This window comes from Microtus oregoni, unplaced genomic scaffold (assembly GCF_018167655.1).
Source record: "Microtus oregoni isolate MIOR12 unplaced genomic scaffold, Mior012 000115F_ref0000277, whole genome shotgun sequence".
Lineage (NCBI taxonomy): Eukaryota > Metazoa > Chordata > Mammalia > Rodentia > Cricetidae > Microtus > Microtus oregoni.
Window position 1 is genome coordinate 1,705,248 of NW_024544744.1, and position 18,600 is coordinate 1,723,847.

At 41.2% G+C, this 18,600-nt stretch overlaps 1 protein-coding gene across 1 annotated transcript in view; it reads left to right on the forward strand.

The window, feature by feature from the left end:
• Positions 1-293: 293 nt before the first annotated feature.
• The window catches only part of Aoah (acyloxyacyl hydrolase), a 205,263-nt gene continuing 186,956 nt past the window's right edge, over positions 294-18,600 (forward strand). Inside the window, exon 1 of the mRNA XM_041645717.1 lies at positions 294-504. Within this exon, the coding sequence (XP_041501651.1) occupies positions 378-504 (127 nt within the window). The 5' untranslated portion in view covers positions 294-377. The remainder of the gene's footprint in view (positions 505-18,600) is intronic.

An 18,600-nucleotide genomic window follows, 5' to 3' on the forward strand; every position in this document is an offset into this window, starting at 1 on the left:
TGAACAGAGTACTTTGGGCAAACCTCAAGGTCCATGTGGTTTATGGTCATTGACTTCAGCCAGAGGCCGGAAGGGCTGTTGCTGTCACTGTGCAACTTGGGTATTTTTTTTCCTGAAGTCTTTGCTCAGAGGGACTGCCCACCAAGGACTTCTCCAGCTCTTGCCAGACTTGGACATCTGAGTCTCTCTCAGAGTTCTCAAAATATCCAGCTGTGTGCGCACACACACACACACACACACGTGTTGCAGCACACTTGCTGCAAAGTGTATTTATGGCAGTGTGCATTTCGGAGGTGGTAACTCTAGAGAGGTTGAGGAGGGTTGAGAAGAAGAGTGATCTTGTGGACAAGACAACGGCTCCTGGTATACATCTCAGGATGAAGTCTTCTTGGAAAGTTCTCAAGGCCACCCCTCTGTTTCTTCTTCTGCTCTCTCAATCAGTGGCCTCTGTACCCTATGAGAACCAGCCAGGTGCCAGCTACTCTGATAGTCACAGCTGTGTAGGTATGTACATTTTAATTTTTTCTATGTGTTCATAACAATGAAGTCTGATACTTTGCTCGCACGATAATCCCTCAAAGTTAGATGTGATGGTATGTACTTACATGTATTCCTAGCACTCAACCGAAAGAGGCAGGAGGCTCACCGGATGGAGGCTAGCCTGGGCTACATATTGAGACCCTGTCTCAAGACTAAAAAAGCAATTTTTTTTTTCTGTTATTGGACAGTTTTTTCTTTTGGATCGGCTTTCCTAATAGTCTTAAATTCTCAGTTCTTTTCATGGCTCTGACCTCGGACATCTGAGTTAGATGTCCATCCCCTTCCTCCTCCTGCTGCTAGTCTTTCATTGGCTCTTACCAAGCCCTCTCCCTACCCCTGTGTCCTTCTTAGTGGACAGGGCTAATGATATGTACTTCACAGGGGAATTGTGAGAACTAAGATCATGCATCCATGTATGTGACATCTATATACAAGGAGAACTCGGCCCCCTCAGCTTTCTTCATTCTTTCAGGAATCTAGCTACAGTGGCCCAGGAGAAACTCTGGACACGGGCTGAGATATAACCTAGTGACTTCTCCTTCATAGGAACATTTTATTTTCAATTTCTCTTTGTATTTGCTTTGCGTCTTCTGAGTACAGTGAGAAATAAGGCGAGGACTTCGGTTTTGGCTAGTTTTATGTCACCTTGTCACAAACTGAAACCATCTGAGAGGAGGGAACCTCAATTAAGAAAATGCTGCTATGAGATTGGAAAGCCTGTAGAGCATTTTATTAATTATGGATTGATGGGGGAGGGTAATTCCTTCCCTGGGCTGGTGGCCCTGGGTTCCATAAGAAAGCAAGCTGAGCCAGGAATGAGGAGCAAGCCAGTAAGAAGCACTCCTCCATGTCCATGGCCTCTGCATCAGCTCCTGACTCCATGTTCCTGGTGGGCTCTTACCAAGACTCCACTCAGGATGGGCTGTTAACCTGGAAGTATTAGCTGAAATAAACCCTTTCCTCTCCAAGTTGTTTTTGGTCATTGTGCTTCATTACAGCAATAGAAAGCCTAACTACGACACCCTCCAAATTCATAGTATACGTGGAGCTTGTAACAGTAGAGGGAACCGAGATGGCATGGGCGATGGAGCCATATAGATTCAATTAGAAACAATTACTCAGCAAACAGACCTCAGTATGGAATCCTAAACAAAAAGAACCCTAGGGATAAGTGTGATAGCCAACTACTACACACAGACAACCCCGGGTACAAGTTCTGACACTTAGGAATTCTGTGAAAAAAACGTCTGAATTCATGCTTTGCCAAAGCCATGATCATATTATGCACATCAGGGAACTCATCTCTAGATCCAAATATTCCTTTAAAAATAAAACCCAAGGAACAACGTTCACTGGTTCCTTTGGAACCAGGTCTAGGAGGTGTGTGTGTGTGTGTGAGGGGGGTCATCTCTATGCAGTTTTTGCCTTCCTGTCAGGTCTTGGAGGTGTGGCGGGGGTCATCTTGATGCAGTCTTTGCCTTTCTACCAGGTCTAGGAAGTGGGGGGCTTCTCCATGCAGTCTTTGCCTTCCTAAAATCACAGCCTACTGCCATTCCGTATCCTCCCAGCAAATTCGAAAGCCTGTCAAATGGAATAACTAGGGAAAAGCTCCTGAGAGTTAGTTCCATTTCCAGGGTGGCTACAAATGGACTTTCTGAGTTTGGTTCTGCAATCTACCCTGAGATCCCCAGGTCGTCACACCAGAATGGACATAAGGTTTCTGTTTCCTTCCCTGTGTGGTCCCCAGGAAGTCTATGGGGAGTTGGAAGCTGTGTTAAGAGAATTCCAGGAATTTGCTCTCCATCTTTACTGTTGCAGAGCAATTGAAAATAATAATGACTTGTTGCAGCATGATTTTATGGGTAAGAAATTTGGGCAGAGCTGGATGGTAATTTCCTGTGCCGTGTAGGGGTAACAGAGTTGATGGGAGATATGGAAATGGTGGATCGATGGGTCTGAAACTAAGATAGCTTCATTCTCGTGTTTAGTGCCCTGGAGGGGGAGGATAGTTAGAAGTGTGGTTCATCTAGGAACATCCCTCAGAGCATCTACTCTCAGGGGTCCCAGGAGGGGATGACTTGCTATATGACTGCAATCCCAGAGAGAGGATTCCAAATGATGAGAGCTTGAAGCTTTCCATTTTTTCTGGTTCCATTCTGGAAACTCCTGCCATTCAATTATCCGGTATAACTCAGAACTTCTGGCAAAGTTTGCTGGGTGACTTATTCACCTTTGTCATGATAACAAAGAACGTAGGTGTAAGGTATTTATTTATGTGATTAATATTTAACTGAGGCCTGTATACTCAGGTGTGAAAGAGGTCCATGTTGGCTGGTGTCTTGCTGCTTGAAGCTGCTTCCTTAAAGGAAGTAGACAGAGACAATTTTGTGCAGAAGTTGATTGTAGAGTATTCTTGGGGGGAAAAGTGAGGGAGCACAAGTTCCCACAAAACAGCCCCTAGGTGTGACCTTCTTCCAAAAGGGGGGGTACTTATTCTTATTGAGGTGTCTTTATATGATGTAGGCAAGAGACTTGGGATCACTGTGATGCCTCAGATCAATAGTCAAAGAAGCAAAGAAGAGACTGAATATTCCCAAAAGTTGTTCCTGGGCTCTTTTTGCTCATAGGACATCTGAGAAATGTCTTTAGAAGTAGTGAGGTAAAGTCACTTCAGCTCATGGTTGGGGGGAGAGCTTCGTGGAGGAGGTGATTGATTATGCTGGCAGCATCCCGCTGGTCTGCACTTGCTGCTAACACTCTAACAACTTTCCCATAAAAACAAATGCATCTCTTTAAACCCTCACGGAGAAAGCGTCCCTTCAAGCTGCTCAACACACTAGTTCCTTACATGGTCCCTAAATGGCAAACAAATGGCAGGCTCTGGGTTCTGAACCAAGAATACAAAGGTAAATAACAAGAATTTTTAAAGTGTCTGTCTTCAGGGAAGTTACTACCCATTTTAGAGAAAAATCTAGAGATTGGTAAAGATTAAAATCCCTCTCACTGAAGAAATGCTCGGCACTGAGTGTGACTTAAACACACCCTGCCTGCACACTGCAATGCTGGAGGTGGAGCCACAAGGGTCAGGAGGCCAGACACAGCAACAGCAGGCAACTAAACGCCATCTATTGGCAAAGTCCCCAGAAGGTGGCAGCTGTGATGGTGTTTTGGTGCTAGAGAGATGACTCAGCATTTTAGAACATTGATTACCCTTCCAGAGGACCTGGAATCCATTCCCAGTCCACACAGGGTGGCTTAAAATTGCCTGTGATTTCAGTTCCAAGGGACCAAACACTCTCACACAAACATACACAAATGCACATAAAATCAAAATAAATAAATTAAAGAAATAATTTCATAATTTTAGAAATTTTCATATTGAAAGATGACCAGTGTAAGAGGGTAATTTCAGTTATCTCAAAGGCTGCAGCAGATTCCTCACCTCTCAGGAACCCAGGGCAATGAAACCGTGTGGTGCAAGAGAGTAAGCAGGTGGATGTCCACAGTCCAACACAACAGGAGAATTCATCTTTGTAGCCATCATCTACAGTCTCAACACAAAACCCTTCCTGGCCAGGGAAGTGTGTCCCTGCTTTAACTAAAATCAAATAAGTAACAAAGCTTCACAGGAACTCAAACGTTCATAGACGCCTCCCCCACAGTAGAAGTAGTTCTTGCTTTCTGTATATAATAGTGCTCAATGGACGGAGTGCCTCCATTTTCATGAACATGAGCATTTAAACATCACAGTTGTTCTTGACATATCTCCTGTTCTGTAGCCATTTTTCTGCAGCTCCCCAACTCTTAAAAAAATTACATGTACTCTGCATATATTTGTAACATATGTAATTTTAGGTGAATATAAAATAATGACTCTATGTGTTTTTTGAGGATCCTTAGTGTTTTTATCTGTTCTCCCTCCCACCTCCTTCTGTATTACCCTCCATCCCCTCCATGATAATAGCCCCCCCCCATATTTCCATTTCTGACTTCATAGTATCTCTGTCCTACTGTTCCCCACTCTATGGCTCCTCCTCTCTTGGTCCCTTTTTATTTTCTAGTTCCAATGGCTATTCTATACTTCATATTCATATCTACACATCTGGAACTAAAAACCACAAATAAGAAATGCAGTGTTTATCTTTCTGGGTTTGAGTTACTGCACTCAGTACAACATATTCTAGCTCTTCCATTTACCTCCAAATTTCATGATTTCATTGGCGTTTTCTTTTTCAGTTTTTAATACACACACACACACACACACACACACACACACACACACATATATATATATATATATATATATATATATATATATATATATATATATATTCCCAGATGGAGGTACCATGTCAAATCTATACTACTAATATTTTTTCCTATTCTGTGGGTTTTTCTTCACTTTTATAACCATGTCCCCTCTAGAATAACTTCTTTGTAGTGAGTCCCCTTTTTTAATTTTGTCTCTTGTGCTTCTGAGGTAATAGAGTAATAACCATACTTCCAAGTTGCCATTGTCAGTGTATCACTCTAGTTTCTATATGTGTATCCCTTTACCTAATTTCCCAGACACCGAATCCCTAAGCAGCATATGGCAACCAGCCATGTAATGCCCACTTAGACTGCAAGTTAGAGGAATTGAATTGGTCCTAAGACAGGCTCAGAAGCAGCATGCACGGTTGGAAGGTGTGGAGCCCTAGATTCAGTTCCCACGGCCCCCAAATGAATAAAGGAATCTAATTGAGTTAAGATGGGCATGAAAAAGAGGAAACTCTCTTAGGATAACCCAAGAAATGAAGTTTAGAATCAAAAGTCAGAGTTTTGATTCTAAACTTCATTCTAAATGAAGTTTAGAATCAAAAGTCAGTGGATGCTAAAAATCAAGCCAGGTGTCAGGAAATGGTGAAAGCCAGTCACCTGGGCATCTTCTAGGTGGTTGTGTCCTGCAGATGAGCTGGTTTGGTTGCTCTCTGCCCTTTGTTCAGGTCTGTGTGGTGGTGATACACCTCACAGATTCCTGGGCACGCCATCTGGTTGCCAATCCTAGTTTCATACTGTGGAGTGAATCCAGACTGTCGTCACACCACTGAATAGAGAAGCAAGAGAGAAAGCAGTAGGCACAGATACAGTTCCCGGAGGAGTGGCTTTGTTACAACTGAGCAAATGCTCCAAAAAGAGCCACCACAGGTGTCAGATTATGGAGCAACATCACCCCCTACCCCGCACACCAATAGCAAGCAACCTTAGTTTCCAACCAGGAGCCTTGCACTGGGAGAACTGAACATTAGTCCCGAGAACACAGGTCTTGACTTCACTCGGAGTCAGAGCGAGCTGCAGGAATTTCCTGTCATTCACACTTCCCACCTGCCCTCTGGACAAGTGCACACTGGACTGTGCCTCACACTTCCAGAGGTCATAGAATCAGTAATAAGCCAGGTTCCATTCCCTAAAACATCAGTTTCAGTACAGAATGATTTACAGGCTAAGATTGTCTATATTCTCTTTATTGACAATTTATTGAGTTGTTAGTTCTTCAGTCTCTGTTTCTCTGTAACTGGGCAATAGTTTGTAGACACCTTTTCTGTGGGCAGCAGAAAGTGTTTCCTCTTGCCTCCTATGCTCCCTTTGGGTATTATGGGTTCTCCTCTTCCCAAGGCCCAAGGCTCTAGAGTTCCACAGGGCCATCTCACAGGGCCATCTCACAGCAATCCTGTGCCCGCTCCCCCCACTGCTGTTCTGCCTCTCACGTGCTGTCCAAGGACTTACAGACCCTCGGGGTTTAGCCAGAACACACCCTGGTTCCAGGGTGCCACTTTGCATTCATCCCTCACTTTAGTAATCTTGTGTATTCTTCTCCCCATACTGTTCTGTCTTTACTCTGAAATTATCATTGAATTTAGTCCAGTCTTTATGCAAATGGAAGCTTACTGATCATTTGAGCTGTCCACATCCTGTCTACTTTCTTTTTCTGTAGTATCCTGGGTTCAAAGTCTTGAAAACAAAAACCAGAGAGACACAACAGAGGAAGGAAGTGTCTGTGGCTTTGGGGCAAGGTCATGGAGTGAGCAGAGCTTTAAAAAGTGGTGGCAGTATCTTATTCTTTAGGGAAAAATTAATAATACTTTCTTTTCCTTTTTATGAGTGTTATGCAGGAAAGAGGAAGGAATGAAAATGTTGCACAGTATTAAATGAAATCCCCATGAAGTTATAATGTGCCAGTCTCTCTCAATAGACCTTCCCAGAAAGACTGAACATAGGAATGCCAGTTTACAGCAATCACACAGTTCTCTCTGAATTATGAGGTCACTTGTGGTCTGTATTTTCTGTCCAGAGCTTTACTGAATTTTCTAGCTGTTCACATGCGTGCAATAGGAAGAGCAAAGGGTAGAAAGTCCAGACTCTTAGAAGGATGAACCTCGACTCTGCCACTCGACATATGTGGCCTCAGGGTATCACTTAACCCTCTGTACCTTCCTACCCAACAAGATGAGAACGACACGGGGTAAGGAAATGATACTATGGCAGAGGTAGACTTAGCATTGTCTTGGCACACCACAAGTACTCAAAAGGGTTGTGATGATCCAAACCTGATTATCAAGAAAGAAATATACTGAAATTGTGTTCCAAAAGTTCTGAGATGAGACTTACTGCAGTGCAGAGTCCAAGGAAACGGAACGATGACATGTAAAAGTACAGCTTGTGGGAATCGGAGAGGGTCTGAAGGACAGATCCTCTCCAAAGAAATGTCACAGCCGTTTCCTGAAGATGGGAATGACACGCAGATACAGCATCCTGAGTTCCTAGGAAATAAAGCGGACAATTGGAGAACCAGCTGCCTACAGAGGTGGGTGGTGGTTAAACTTGTAGTTTTGTACTAAGCAAATCTAGAGTAACAAAGTGACTTCACAGATCTAGAGTCTACCCTGGAGGGATTGTCGCAGTCTGTGGAGCTTCCCCATCCCAGTGAGAGGAAGTGAAGAGAGCCACACTTAAGACAGAGTCTCAGAAAGTCCTTAATGGACTCTCAGTAGCAATGCTTTAAAAAGAAAAGGAACTGAGGTGAGGGGAACACGGAAACCTTGCGTGGCAGCTGCAAAGAGAATCTAGACGCTGGCAATCTCCCCATGGCACTCTGCAGAAACAGTGGAGAGAAGATGTTTCAAAAAGACTCCCTGCCCCAAGGCAGGCAGCCTGCAGTTTGAGCCTCAGGCCCCACATGCTGCAAAGAGAGAACTGATTTATCCAATTTTCCCCTGACCTCTGTAGACAGGCTGGGATAGGAAAATGTACTGACACAGCACAGTACTGTGTCCAGCGGACATACACTAAGAAACTTTAAAAATAGATAAGATGACTTCATGGTGCATGGCTTTCTACAGATGTGCAGTGTAATAAATTGTTCTCCGCTAACAAGCTCAAAGTTGCACATGCTCGCTGTCTCATAGTTTCTGTACATCAAACATCTGGACATAATGTAATTGGGTTCTTTGCTACGGATTGAAAAGGTTGAAACTGAGGTGCCAGAGGGGTCATGTCTTAGAACCCATTCTATTGCTGTGCAGAGACACTGTGGCCATAGCAACTTATAAAAGACAGCATTTAATTGGAGACCTGTTTACAGTTTCACGGGGTGAGTCGTGACCATCAGGGCAGGGAACATGACAGCAGGCAGGGAGGCATGGAGCCGGAGCAGTAGCTGACAGCTTGCATTCTAATCTGCAAACAGAAGGCAGAGAGAAAGGGAGCTATGGGGTCTGGTATGGGCTTTTGACACATCAAAGGCCACTTGTGACACCCCTCCTCTAAGGAAGCCACACTTCCTAATCCTTGCTACCAAACACTCAATATATCTATGAGCCTCCTGGAGGAGAGGGAGCATTCTCATTCAAACCACCGCAGGGCTGAGCTCCCATTTAGGATTCAGCTTTCAGTGGCTTTTGACAGTATTCCACCCTCCCATTAGTAGAATAAGGGCCCCTTTGCTTACTAGCTACCATCTGTCAGTGACTAGAGGCTGCTGCTTAGCATAAGAAGTCAGCAACACACTAATTTATTTTCTGTCCAGCACCACCTAGAGAAAACTCGACATTTAAAAGGATTTGTTGAGTATTTCAGGCCCACTTCAGAAAATAGAGTTACTCCAAGTAAATTGGTTAGCATCCCAATTCCATACACAAATCCGTTTGTTATCGTGATACAACAGAGCAAAGAGGCATCAAATACACCAACCTTCTCTCAGAAAACGCTGAAAAGGGCAAAGGCCACCAAACTGAATACTGTGATAATGTCATAAGAGGATCTGGAGAGCATGCCCAAAGTCGTTCCTCGAATAGACATGAAAAGCTATGCACACGTGGCCGGTCGTGATTAGAGAATGGTTTCTCTCTTGGTGAGGTTTACTGTTGGGATTCTTGAATGTTTTATGGGATTTTTTTTTAGTTTTGCAAACTTTTATATTTAAGCTTTTACTCAAAAACTTCACCGTGCAAATTTGAAAAGAAAAACAAATTGTTCCAATGCCATAGCCTTTTGTTGATAAGCTGTTTTCCAGTTACCAAAGCTTAAACAAAATCTCCTGGAAAGAGGCTGTGTCTGCAGAGACTGCTTGATTAGAAGTGCAGGACGATGGAGAGACAGGAAGGCTACAGGTCTGAAGGCTAATTACCTTATCTTCCACTAGCTTTGGCAACGACTTCAAATGCAATCACATTGAAAGTATTTTGCCAATGCTCAGCAAATAGACTTTGAACAGACAAATAGGATGATAATAAGGGGCCAAATGAGAAGTCTAGACTTGAAAATCAGTAATAATTCACTAGATAGGCTGGGCAGATTAGAATTCACAGAAGAAAGGTTCATGAGCTAGAACACAAATCAATGGATATGACCCAAAACAACGCTAGAGGAAAACTTGACTTGAAGAAAATGAGCAAGCCTTGGAAACATGTGCTACAATGTCCTATATCTCAGTACCTATGAAATGAGTGTTCTAAGAGGAGAGGAAGAAAAAACTTGTAAAACTGCATAAAAAAACTAAATATTAACACTGCTTCAAAACTGAGGGAAAATATTAACCTACTGATCGAAGACTCTTAAACTTCAAGCAGAATAAATACAGAGCAGATCTTGGCACTTCATAGCCAGTATCCTGAAAACAAATACCGTTTGAAGCCCTTGAACACAATAACAGAAATATGACATATCCCCTACAGGAAAACAGTATAAGTAATTCATACCGTTTAATTTATAGAGTGTGGATGGAGGCAGAGGAGTAGAATGACAGAAGGTGCTGAGAGGGGACAAAAAGCTATTAACCCAGATTCTTTGCCATATTAAACTATAACTTAAAAGTGAGCATAAAGTATAAACACATTTCCTGATGCATTGCTAGTAAATTTGTAATATAAGAAGTACAAGCAGAGAGCTGAAAAAAATGACTCAGTGGTTAAGAGTACTTATTGTTCCTGCAGAGGGCCCAAGTTTAATTTCTAGCACCCACATGGTGGCTCACAACCATGTAGACACCAGCCATGCACACAGTGCACACACATGCATGCAGGCAAAACATCTATACACATAAAATAAAATAAATCTCTTAAAAAAAATAAGTGCTGTAAGGGCTGGAAAGATGACCTAGTGAGCAAGCTCTTGCTGTGCAAGTGTTAGGCCCATAATTCAGTCTTTACGGCCCTTGTAAAGAGTGGGCATGTGTGGTGGCCTGCCTCTAGGCTCCACTTGAAAGACAGAGATAAGGGATCCTCAGGACAAATCGATTGCCTCTACTAGCCAAATTCTGAGGCTTTAGGTTCACGTGAAAGACCCTACCTCAGTATATAAGGTGAAGCATCGTCAAAGTAAATATCAGAAGTCAACCCTTGACCTCTGCATGTGGGCGTTCACACATGCATACACACATTCATCTTCATACATATGTTTGTTCACATATATTAGAGCATTCATATACACATACATGCTTGTATACATATGTACATACACATACATGTACATGCACACACACATATTGAAATCAAAAAGAACTAAAAGAGAAGTTCTTTAAGCAGAAAGAAATCACAATACGTGGTAACTTAGAGTCATAGGAAGAGAGACAGGAAGCTCAGGTTATGGTACATATGAAAAGAAGATATATTTATGAACACAAATACTTTTCTGAGTATGTTGAGCGAGAATGCTTAAAACAGTAATTAAAACACTCTATTGTTTTGTCTACATTATGAGAGAATTAGCTCAAAGGAGAGAGGAAGAAATAAAACAGCACAGAAGCAAAGCTGTAAACTTTGTGCTAATTAAAGTGCTATTAGCGTGGTATAAATTATGATAGATTGGAGCTGCACATTATTATTCAGGACCCACTGAGAATGGAAATATTCTGGTAAAACACTACTAAAAATGTCACCAGGGAGAAAGTAATAGTGAAAGACACTTGTTTACACACACACCACACACACACACACACACACACACACACACACACACACACACACACTTACACAGCTAGAAATCTTATAGTTGGCATTCTCTGTGGGGACCACACCTACCACTAAAAAGTGAAGATAATCAGAACTAGGTTGTTTTTTCTAAAGTAGCATCCAATTAGATTCTGCATACTAGACACATGCCTAGATTTAAAGGCATAAATAGGTTGAAAATAAAAGGATGAGAAAAGATCTGACACCGAAAGAGAAACTATAAGACTTCTTAATTTATGATACAGAATATGCCTTAAGATATAGAAAAGTATAAAACCAGAGACTTCTTTTGTAATGATAATGACACTATTATACCAACCAAAGATAAGTTGTTATATATTACTATTGCATATTGTATTGTTCATATGTATGTGAAATTAATAAAATCCTTAAAATATAAGAAATCGTTACAGAATTGTAAAGAAAATTATATATAGTCTTTTATTTGATGTAGTATTGTATTATTTGCATATATGTTATGCCAATTGAGTCATGTTTAGAGAGAAATGTATAAATTTATTTAGAAGAAAAGTCTAAAGTCATTAACCTGCATTCAACTTCAAGAATTTAGAGAAGCAATATTTCAAACACAAACTAAGTACAAGAAAGAAAATAAACATCAAAATAAAAATTAATAAAATGAAAACAAGTACACTGATGAAAATCAAATGCTGTTCTTGGAGAAGATAAACAAAACCAATGAACTCTTAAAGGAACTTACCTGTTAAAATGAATAAACATGATTTTAAAAAGCTCAACAGAAAGCACCATTATATATCCAAAAGGAATTAAAATGATTGTAATAGAACATTATGGACAATTTTGTGTCATGAAAATCAAGAATTAAGACATGATGAGAAAATTGTAAAAAAAAAAAAAAAAGAAAGAAAGAAAGAAAAAGAAAAAGGAAAAAAAAGACCAGAATACTGAAAATTAACTTAAGAAGAAATAAAAGGACTGAATGGACCTATATCAAGTCAAGAAATTAAATTAATAATTTGAAGTTGTATTAGTGTTCTTAAACTGCAAACAAAACAAAATAACCATGATTGTGTGTGCTACAAGTACAGAAATGGGTTCTCCAACAGTTTTGGAGGTTGGAGGGTCTGAAGTCATCTATACTTGTCTCCTGGCTTCTGGGGTTGCAACATGACATCTTGTTCTTTATCTTATAGATGTGTAACCCCTGCATTCATAGTCACGTGGCCTTCCCTTCTTTTTGTGTGGTTGCCTCTTTTTGTGAGAGCACTTGCTATATTGATTATGGGCCTACTCTATTCTAGCATGACTTCATCTCTACTTATTACAATAGCAATATCCCATTTTCAAACAAGGCATATCATCAAATTCCAAGAAAGACCTGCATTTAGGGGACATCAGTCAAGTTTATGGAATCTCATGGTGAGCTCTTTTCACTAGTGAGTCCCATAAAATATTAAGAAGGAAACAATTCCAGTGAAATGCAACTCCTGTCATAAAATAAGAGGAAGGACTATATTCCAGTTTGTGTTATATTTTGCCCTAGTGTTAAATCCAGATAGATACCACAAGAAAGATTTTAACAGAACATTGCTACATAAACTTAAAATCTCTTAAAACACCCACCATATAAATTCAGCAACATATAATTAAATAACCTTATGACCAAATGGTATCTTTGCTAGAAATGCATAGTCGACTTATGATCTGAATGCTGATTCATGGAGTGCACCAAATTAGCAAAATAAAGGGTATCAATTATTCTGCATTATCAACCCAGCAGAAATGTGAATTATTTGACAAACTCTGTTAAGATATCTCAACAAATTGTAAAAGAAAGGAAATGGCCTCCCCCAACATGAAAAAAGACACCTATGAAAACCTCACTGTTCACTGCAAATTTAACATGGTTTCCTTCCAAGATCAAGAGTCAGGCAGGATTTCCACCCTCACCAGCCCCATCACACACACAAAAACATTGGTTAAAGTCATAGAAACAAAAATGAATTAAAAAATAGAAATGTTCACTTTCCTAATTTTTTTAGTTTTAACAGATGTGAGTAAAATATAGCAAGTATAATTAAAAGGTAAATGTTAATTAATTTAAAGGTATATTTATCAAAAACCAGAAAAGTGAAAGACTCCATTGATTAGCAACAGTTTTTCAAGTCAATTGGTTTTCAGTTATTTCAGGAAAACTAGAGGAAACAATAAGGCTGCCAGGTTATAGATCATTTCAAGTAATTTTTGATTAGAGCTCATTCTAGATTTTTGATATTTAACTCTGAGTAAGTTCAAAGAACTGAGTGATGTTTCAATATGAAAATATCACTATTCTCGTCTACTTACGAAATATCTTTCTCGGCACTTGCATGTGTAAAAAAAAACACACCAACAAAAGTTATGCTGAATTTTGTCTCTACATAGATATGTTATATTCATTAACAGATATCGGTATTAATTTAGAATACCTAACAATTTCATTAAGATAGACAATTATAAAAAATTTGCCGCCAGGCGGTGGTGGCGCACACCTTTAATCCCAGTGCTTGGGAGGCAGAGGCAGGCGGATCTCTGTGAGTTCGAGGCCAGCCTGGTCTACAAGATCTAGTTCCAGGACAGGCTCCAAAACCACAGAGAAACCCTGTCTCAAAAAACCAAAAAAAAATTTGCCTTATTACTCAATAATTTCTTTTATATTGGGAATGCATTCTGCTTACATGTTAGCTTTATTAATATAGAAACCCTATCTAGAATTTACTAGAGTCATACTTATTAAATTTTCATTTTTATTTCAATTTTTAGAAAATTTTAACGTGAAAATTACAACAATGTGATCAATTAGGTTTTTACCACTAAATATATTACATTGGTATAAAATATATGGTGGAAGAAGAACTGAATAAAATAGAGCTGTCATTGAAAAATATTCCAAGTAAAGAATTATCAACAGCGAGTTAAAAGGAAAGCTTGGTTGTGTACTTTTTGAGTGAACGTGCATAGGAACAGATCACTGGTGTTCATATTTATTTATATCCACGTGAGGAATTACCTTCACTTTTCTACTGCTGTATTTACAATCTGTCCCAAATCACATACTTTGCAACTAATTAAATTGACATCTACATAGTAATTCTTAATACCCAATAAAATGTAGTTTACCCAAGGACTGAAGCGCCTCAGTCTGCCTGCCAAGCTCTTTCACATCTCCTTTCTCCCAGCGTGGATTCTCACCTGGGACCACACTTTTCTCACCTTTTTCTCACCCCCCAGGCTTTAAAACATTCTACTGACCCCTTGGAAGAGTACACACTGGGGGGACAGTAGTCAACCACACACAGGAAATCTCAAAGGCCGGGTGGTTTCAGTAGTGCGTTCCGTAAAATACTAAGATTAAAAATAATTCTAATAAATGCAGTTTTATAGAAGAGGAAGGAATATATCGCTTGTGTTATGTTTTGCCCCAAAGTCAAATCCAACAGACATCACCAAGAAAGAAGTTAACAGAATATGATTTTACAAATGTAGATACATAACCTTGTCCCATCACCTATTCTCCAGCCTCTGAGCACATCCTGGAGGTGCTAACTTGTATGTGTTGCGTAAGTAAGGGGGTTGATGGTGTGGAGAGAGGTTAATGTTGAGGGCTATCTTAACTTCAATTTTTCATGAATCACCATTCTTTTAAAAAATATCTTTTATTTATTTTTTTTTCATGTGCATTGGTGTTTTTGCCTTAATGTATGTCTGTGTGGGGTGTCAGATCTCTTGGAACTGGAGTTACAGACAGTTGTGAGCTGCCATGTGGGTGCTGGGAATTGAATCTGGTCCTCTGGAGAGAAGCCAGTGCTCTTTATGGCTCATCCAGCTCTTCAGCCCCACGGCTCACTTTCAGTATGTGGTGACGTCGGTACAGCATTACTTTATGTCCCATAGCAGCTCAACCTCTTCTCGTTGCCTCCCTTGGCCTCTGCTTGCCCCCAAGCTCACATTTTCTCTAGTAACTACCTAATACGGTGCTCTCTTGTTTCCAGTGTACTCGGCACAGCTGGCAGTTTGGGACTTGCTGAGTATTTTCTCATCAAAAGCACCACTTCAAGTGGCAGTTAGGACACAGAGCCTTAGAATCTACCAAATGTAGAAAAACAGTAGTTACCTGCAACAAAAGTGAATTCCGCCCGAGAAAAGAAAAAGCGTTGGTAATACTGCACGTTTTTCACAGACAAAATTCTGAGCTTTGATCTCAGAAGTGTTCCTGAAAAGTATGTCTGTCTGTCTGTCCCCTGTGGCTGCTTCAGCAGAGCGGAAGGAACATTTGTTAAATGTGTTCCTGCGGCAGGCGCCATGTTCGGTGGTATTTGCTGTATCACTGTATCCCTGCAGCTCTGTTACAAACACCCCCACTCACACAGGGTCATTTGCTTGCTCAGGGTTCTGTGGGCCGGGTCCTATTGAATGACTGCTGCCTGGGCCCACTTGAGCACACCTGGCAGATGGGGAAATGGCAGGAATGGATGATCCAGATTGGCCTCGTTCATAAACTGGTAGCTGATATGCTTAAGGCTAAGGTGCCTTAATTTCCCTCGACCATGTTAGCTCACACTCCTGGCTGTACCTTTGGTCAAATGTCACTAAACATCACAAAGCCTCTTGAGGCACGGGTTTCATCCCAAGCCACTGTCACTTCTTGAACATTCTATTTGCCAAAGCAAGTCACAAGGACAGACTTAACGGGCTGTAAACTAAGTTCCACCCCTCGAAAAGAAAGGCTGACCTGGTCGGCATTTTTAATGTACCACACAGGCAAGATTCCAGGCCACAGTGCGCGGTCTGCTGAGGTGCCTGGCTAGAAGTGGGGCCCTGTGGCCGCTTGTACTCGGGCCCATTTGCGTCTCTCCCCACTAGATGAGGGGTGTCTGCTTCTATGACAGTCACTGTGTTCAGACTCCAGGTAAGAAGGGATTCTCCATATATGAAGTCTTAGATCAGACCACAGAGTAAAACGCGTAGCTTTGCCCTGTCCACATTCTTAATTCAACAAGAGGTTGGACAAACTCCTCAGCAAAACCGGGCCTCTTATCAGAGACCAGAAAGTAATCTGTATTGGAAGGAATTACTCAGCACCCGTCTCTCCCAGGAAAACAATTGTTAGCTTGTCAAGGCAGGGAAAGCTCTTATTAGACTATAGGATCCCTCCATTACTGCTGCTGGAGAAGGCCAACATACATTTCACCGCAGACCCTAAATTAACAATTCAACTGCAAGGGAGTGCAGCCTGCTGGAGGGAGGTGAAGATGGACCCCTACATCAAAGCTGTTCCCAGCCAGGGTGTTCAGTGTTCCACACCCCATTACCTGCACATCTGTGGGGTCCTTTTGATCATAACTCTTCACTAGGCAAAGTGGTGAGAGTGGGAGGGTTCACCTGGTCTTCAGCGACAGCTGGCTTTTCTCATTCTTTATCTTTCCTCTCCCCATCCCTGGGGCCTGGCTCCTTTGTGTCTACCTAATGATTTTTCCAATTTTAGCCAGCAATACTAAGGGACTGGAACCATCACGAGTCTTTGATGGGATTTCTTTGAGTCAGAGTCGAAAGGAAAGCCTGTACCTGTACTACAAAGAAGTTGGCTGGTTTCCGCGGAGCCCAGGGCACTTTGTATGCAGCCTTTTAAGCTGTGGCTTAAAACAAATGCAAATGAGTGTTGGCGTGGATTTCCCAACCCATGGCTCCTCTGAAATGGACATTCTTAAAATCAAATTCCAAGAAGCACCCCTTTGTGTCCCATGTTCTCCCAGCATTCCTGCTGATCTGAATGAATGTTTGGTTTCCACACCTTGCATCCTAGCCTGTCTATTAGGGCATTAATTTATAACAAACTATGATTTTTAAGTAGGAAGGAGAAAGAAAATTTGCCCCTCACTAAATTATAGGAAATGTGGAGAAATCTACCATACTCTTTCAGGTTGTATGTGTCTCTGCTGAAAAGGCTTTTCCACCTTCTGCTCTGCATGGCCTCAGCAAAATAGCCTCTCAGGGATCCTTGGTGCTAATTAGCATCAAGTTAGAAATTTGGGAAGTATATTGGGAATGCCCCATAGACGAGGATAACACTACTAAAGACCACACTGTTTATCTGGGGTCCCCATCAAGTTCTAGCATTTTCTTGCCTAGAACAAGTGTCTTTGGTTGGATGCATGTTTCCTTTTTTAAAGGCAATGTCACAAGACTCCTCTGATTTGGAAGAAACTATTTAAAAATTTTTGTCATCTTCCCTCCCATGCTTGCCCAATTCTTGGAGAAAAGAGAGACCCCATGAGCATGTTTCTCTAGCCACCAATATCCTGACATAGTTTTCTGAGGCACATCTTCTTGGAGAGGCAGTTCCTTCCACTAAGACTGTTTTCTTCACTCTCTCTTTGTAAACAAGTGTGGTGCTCTCGCACGGTGCTGTCCCTGGACTGGAAGAAAGACATGATTGACTCTGCTCTTATCAACTCTGGAAGCTGATATCAGAGCAGTATGGAGTGCCAGCCAGTCCAAGGTTGTTAGCACAGTGGGTCTTTATGTCAATGGCTCCCAGAACTATGTATTCAACCAACCTCTGAGCAAAATGTGTTGTAGGTGTCTGTTTTGAACATGTACAGATTTTTTTCTCTTTTCATTATTCCCTGAACAATACAGTATAACAACTATTTGCAACTTATATTATCATATTAGCTGTTATAAGTAATTGAGAGGTGACTTAGAGGATCTAGGAGAGTGTATATAGGTTGAGGGTCTTGAGCATCTGCATATTTTGGTACCTACGTGGGTTCTAGAATTCACCTGTCACAGATAAGGGAGATGTCTGTAGAGAGTTCTGAGATGAGGAAAGACAGTGATAAGGATACTGATTAGAAAGAGAAGATAAAGTTTCAAAAGGATTTTGTAGGAGATTTTGAGTGGGTAAAGAGTGACCATTGACAGGGGACTAAAATGAGCTTACAACTCACAAAACTATTTATGCTCCTTTATCATCTTATTTTTAACAAGAAAATCCTGTCAAATCAAGATGGTTTTAGCCTTATTCCTTTGATAAATATAAACCCACTCACTGTGGGTCTAGAACTAAGTTCTAAATACCCATAGTCTACTTCAGTCATGAAAATCTCCCATACTTCTTTGTGTTTACTTGGGGATTCAGAATGAAAATGATTTTTATGAAAACTATAGCAAATTATATGTGGGGTAATATGGAATTCCTTTGTATTTAAGGTATCCAGAATCATAAAAGTTAATAGTCTGAATATTGAACGTAATTCCCAATGGAATCTCTGCTTGGCGATAGCACCAAGCCGTTTAATGTCACTTCCAAATCCCCATGTTCAATATACTTTGAGTCATTTCTGGACACCTGTTGCGGGAGGTCCTCCCACTCCTCCAGCCTATCACCGCTGAGGTACCAGCCCACTGGGGCGTGGTCTCTCTCCCTTTAAAAAAGCGGCCACTTCCCTCTCCTCTCTCTCTTCACTTCCTGCTCCGCCGGCGACTAGACTCCTTTCCTGGTTGCATAGAGGGCTGTTGCCTGGGACAGTGATCTGTAAGTTTTTTCCCC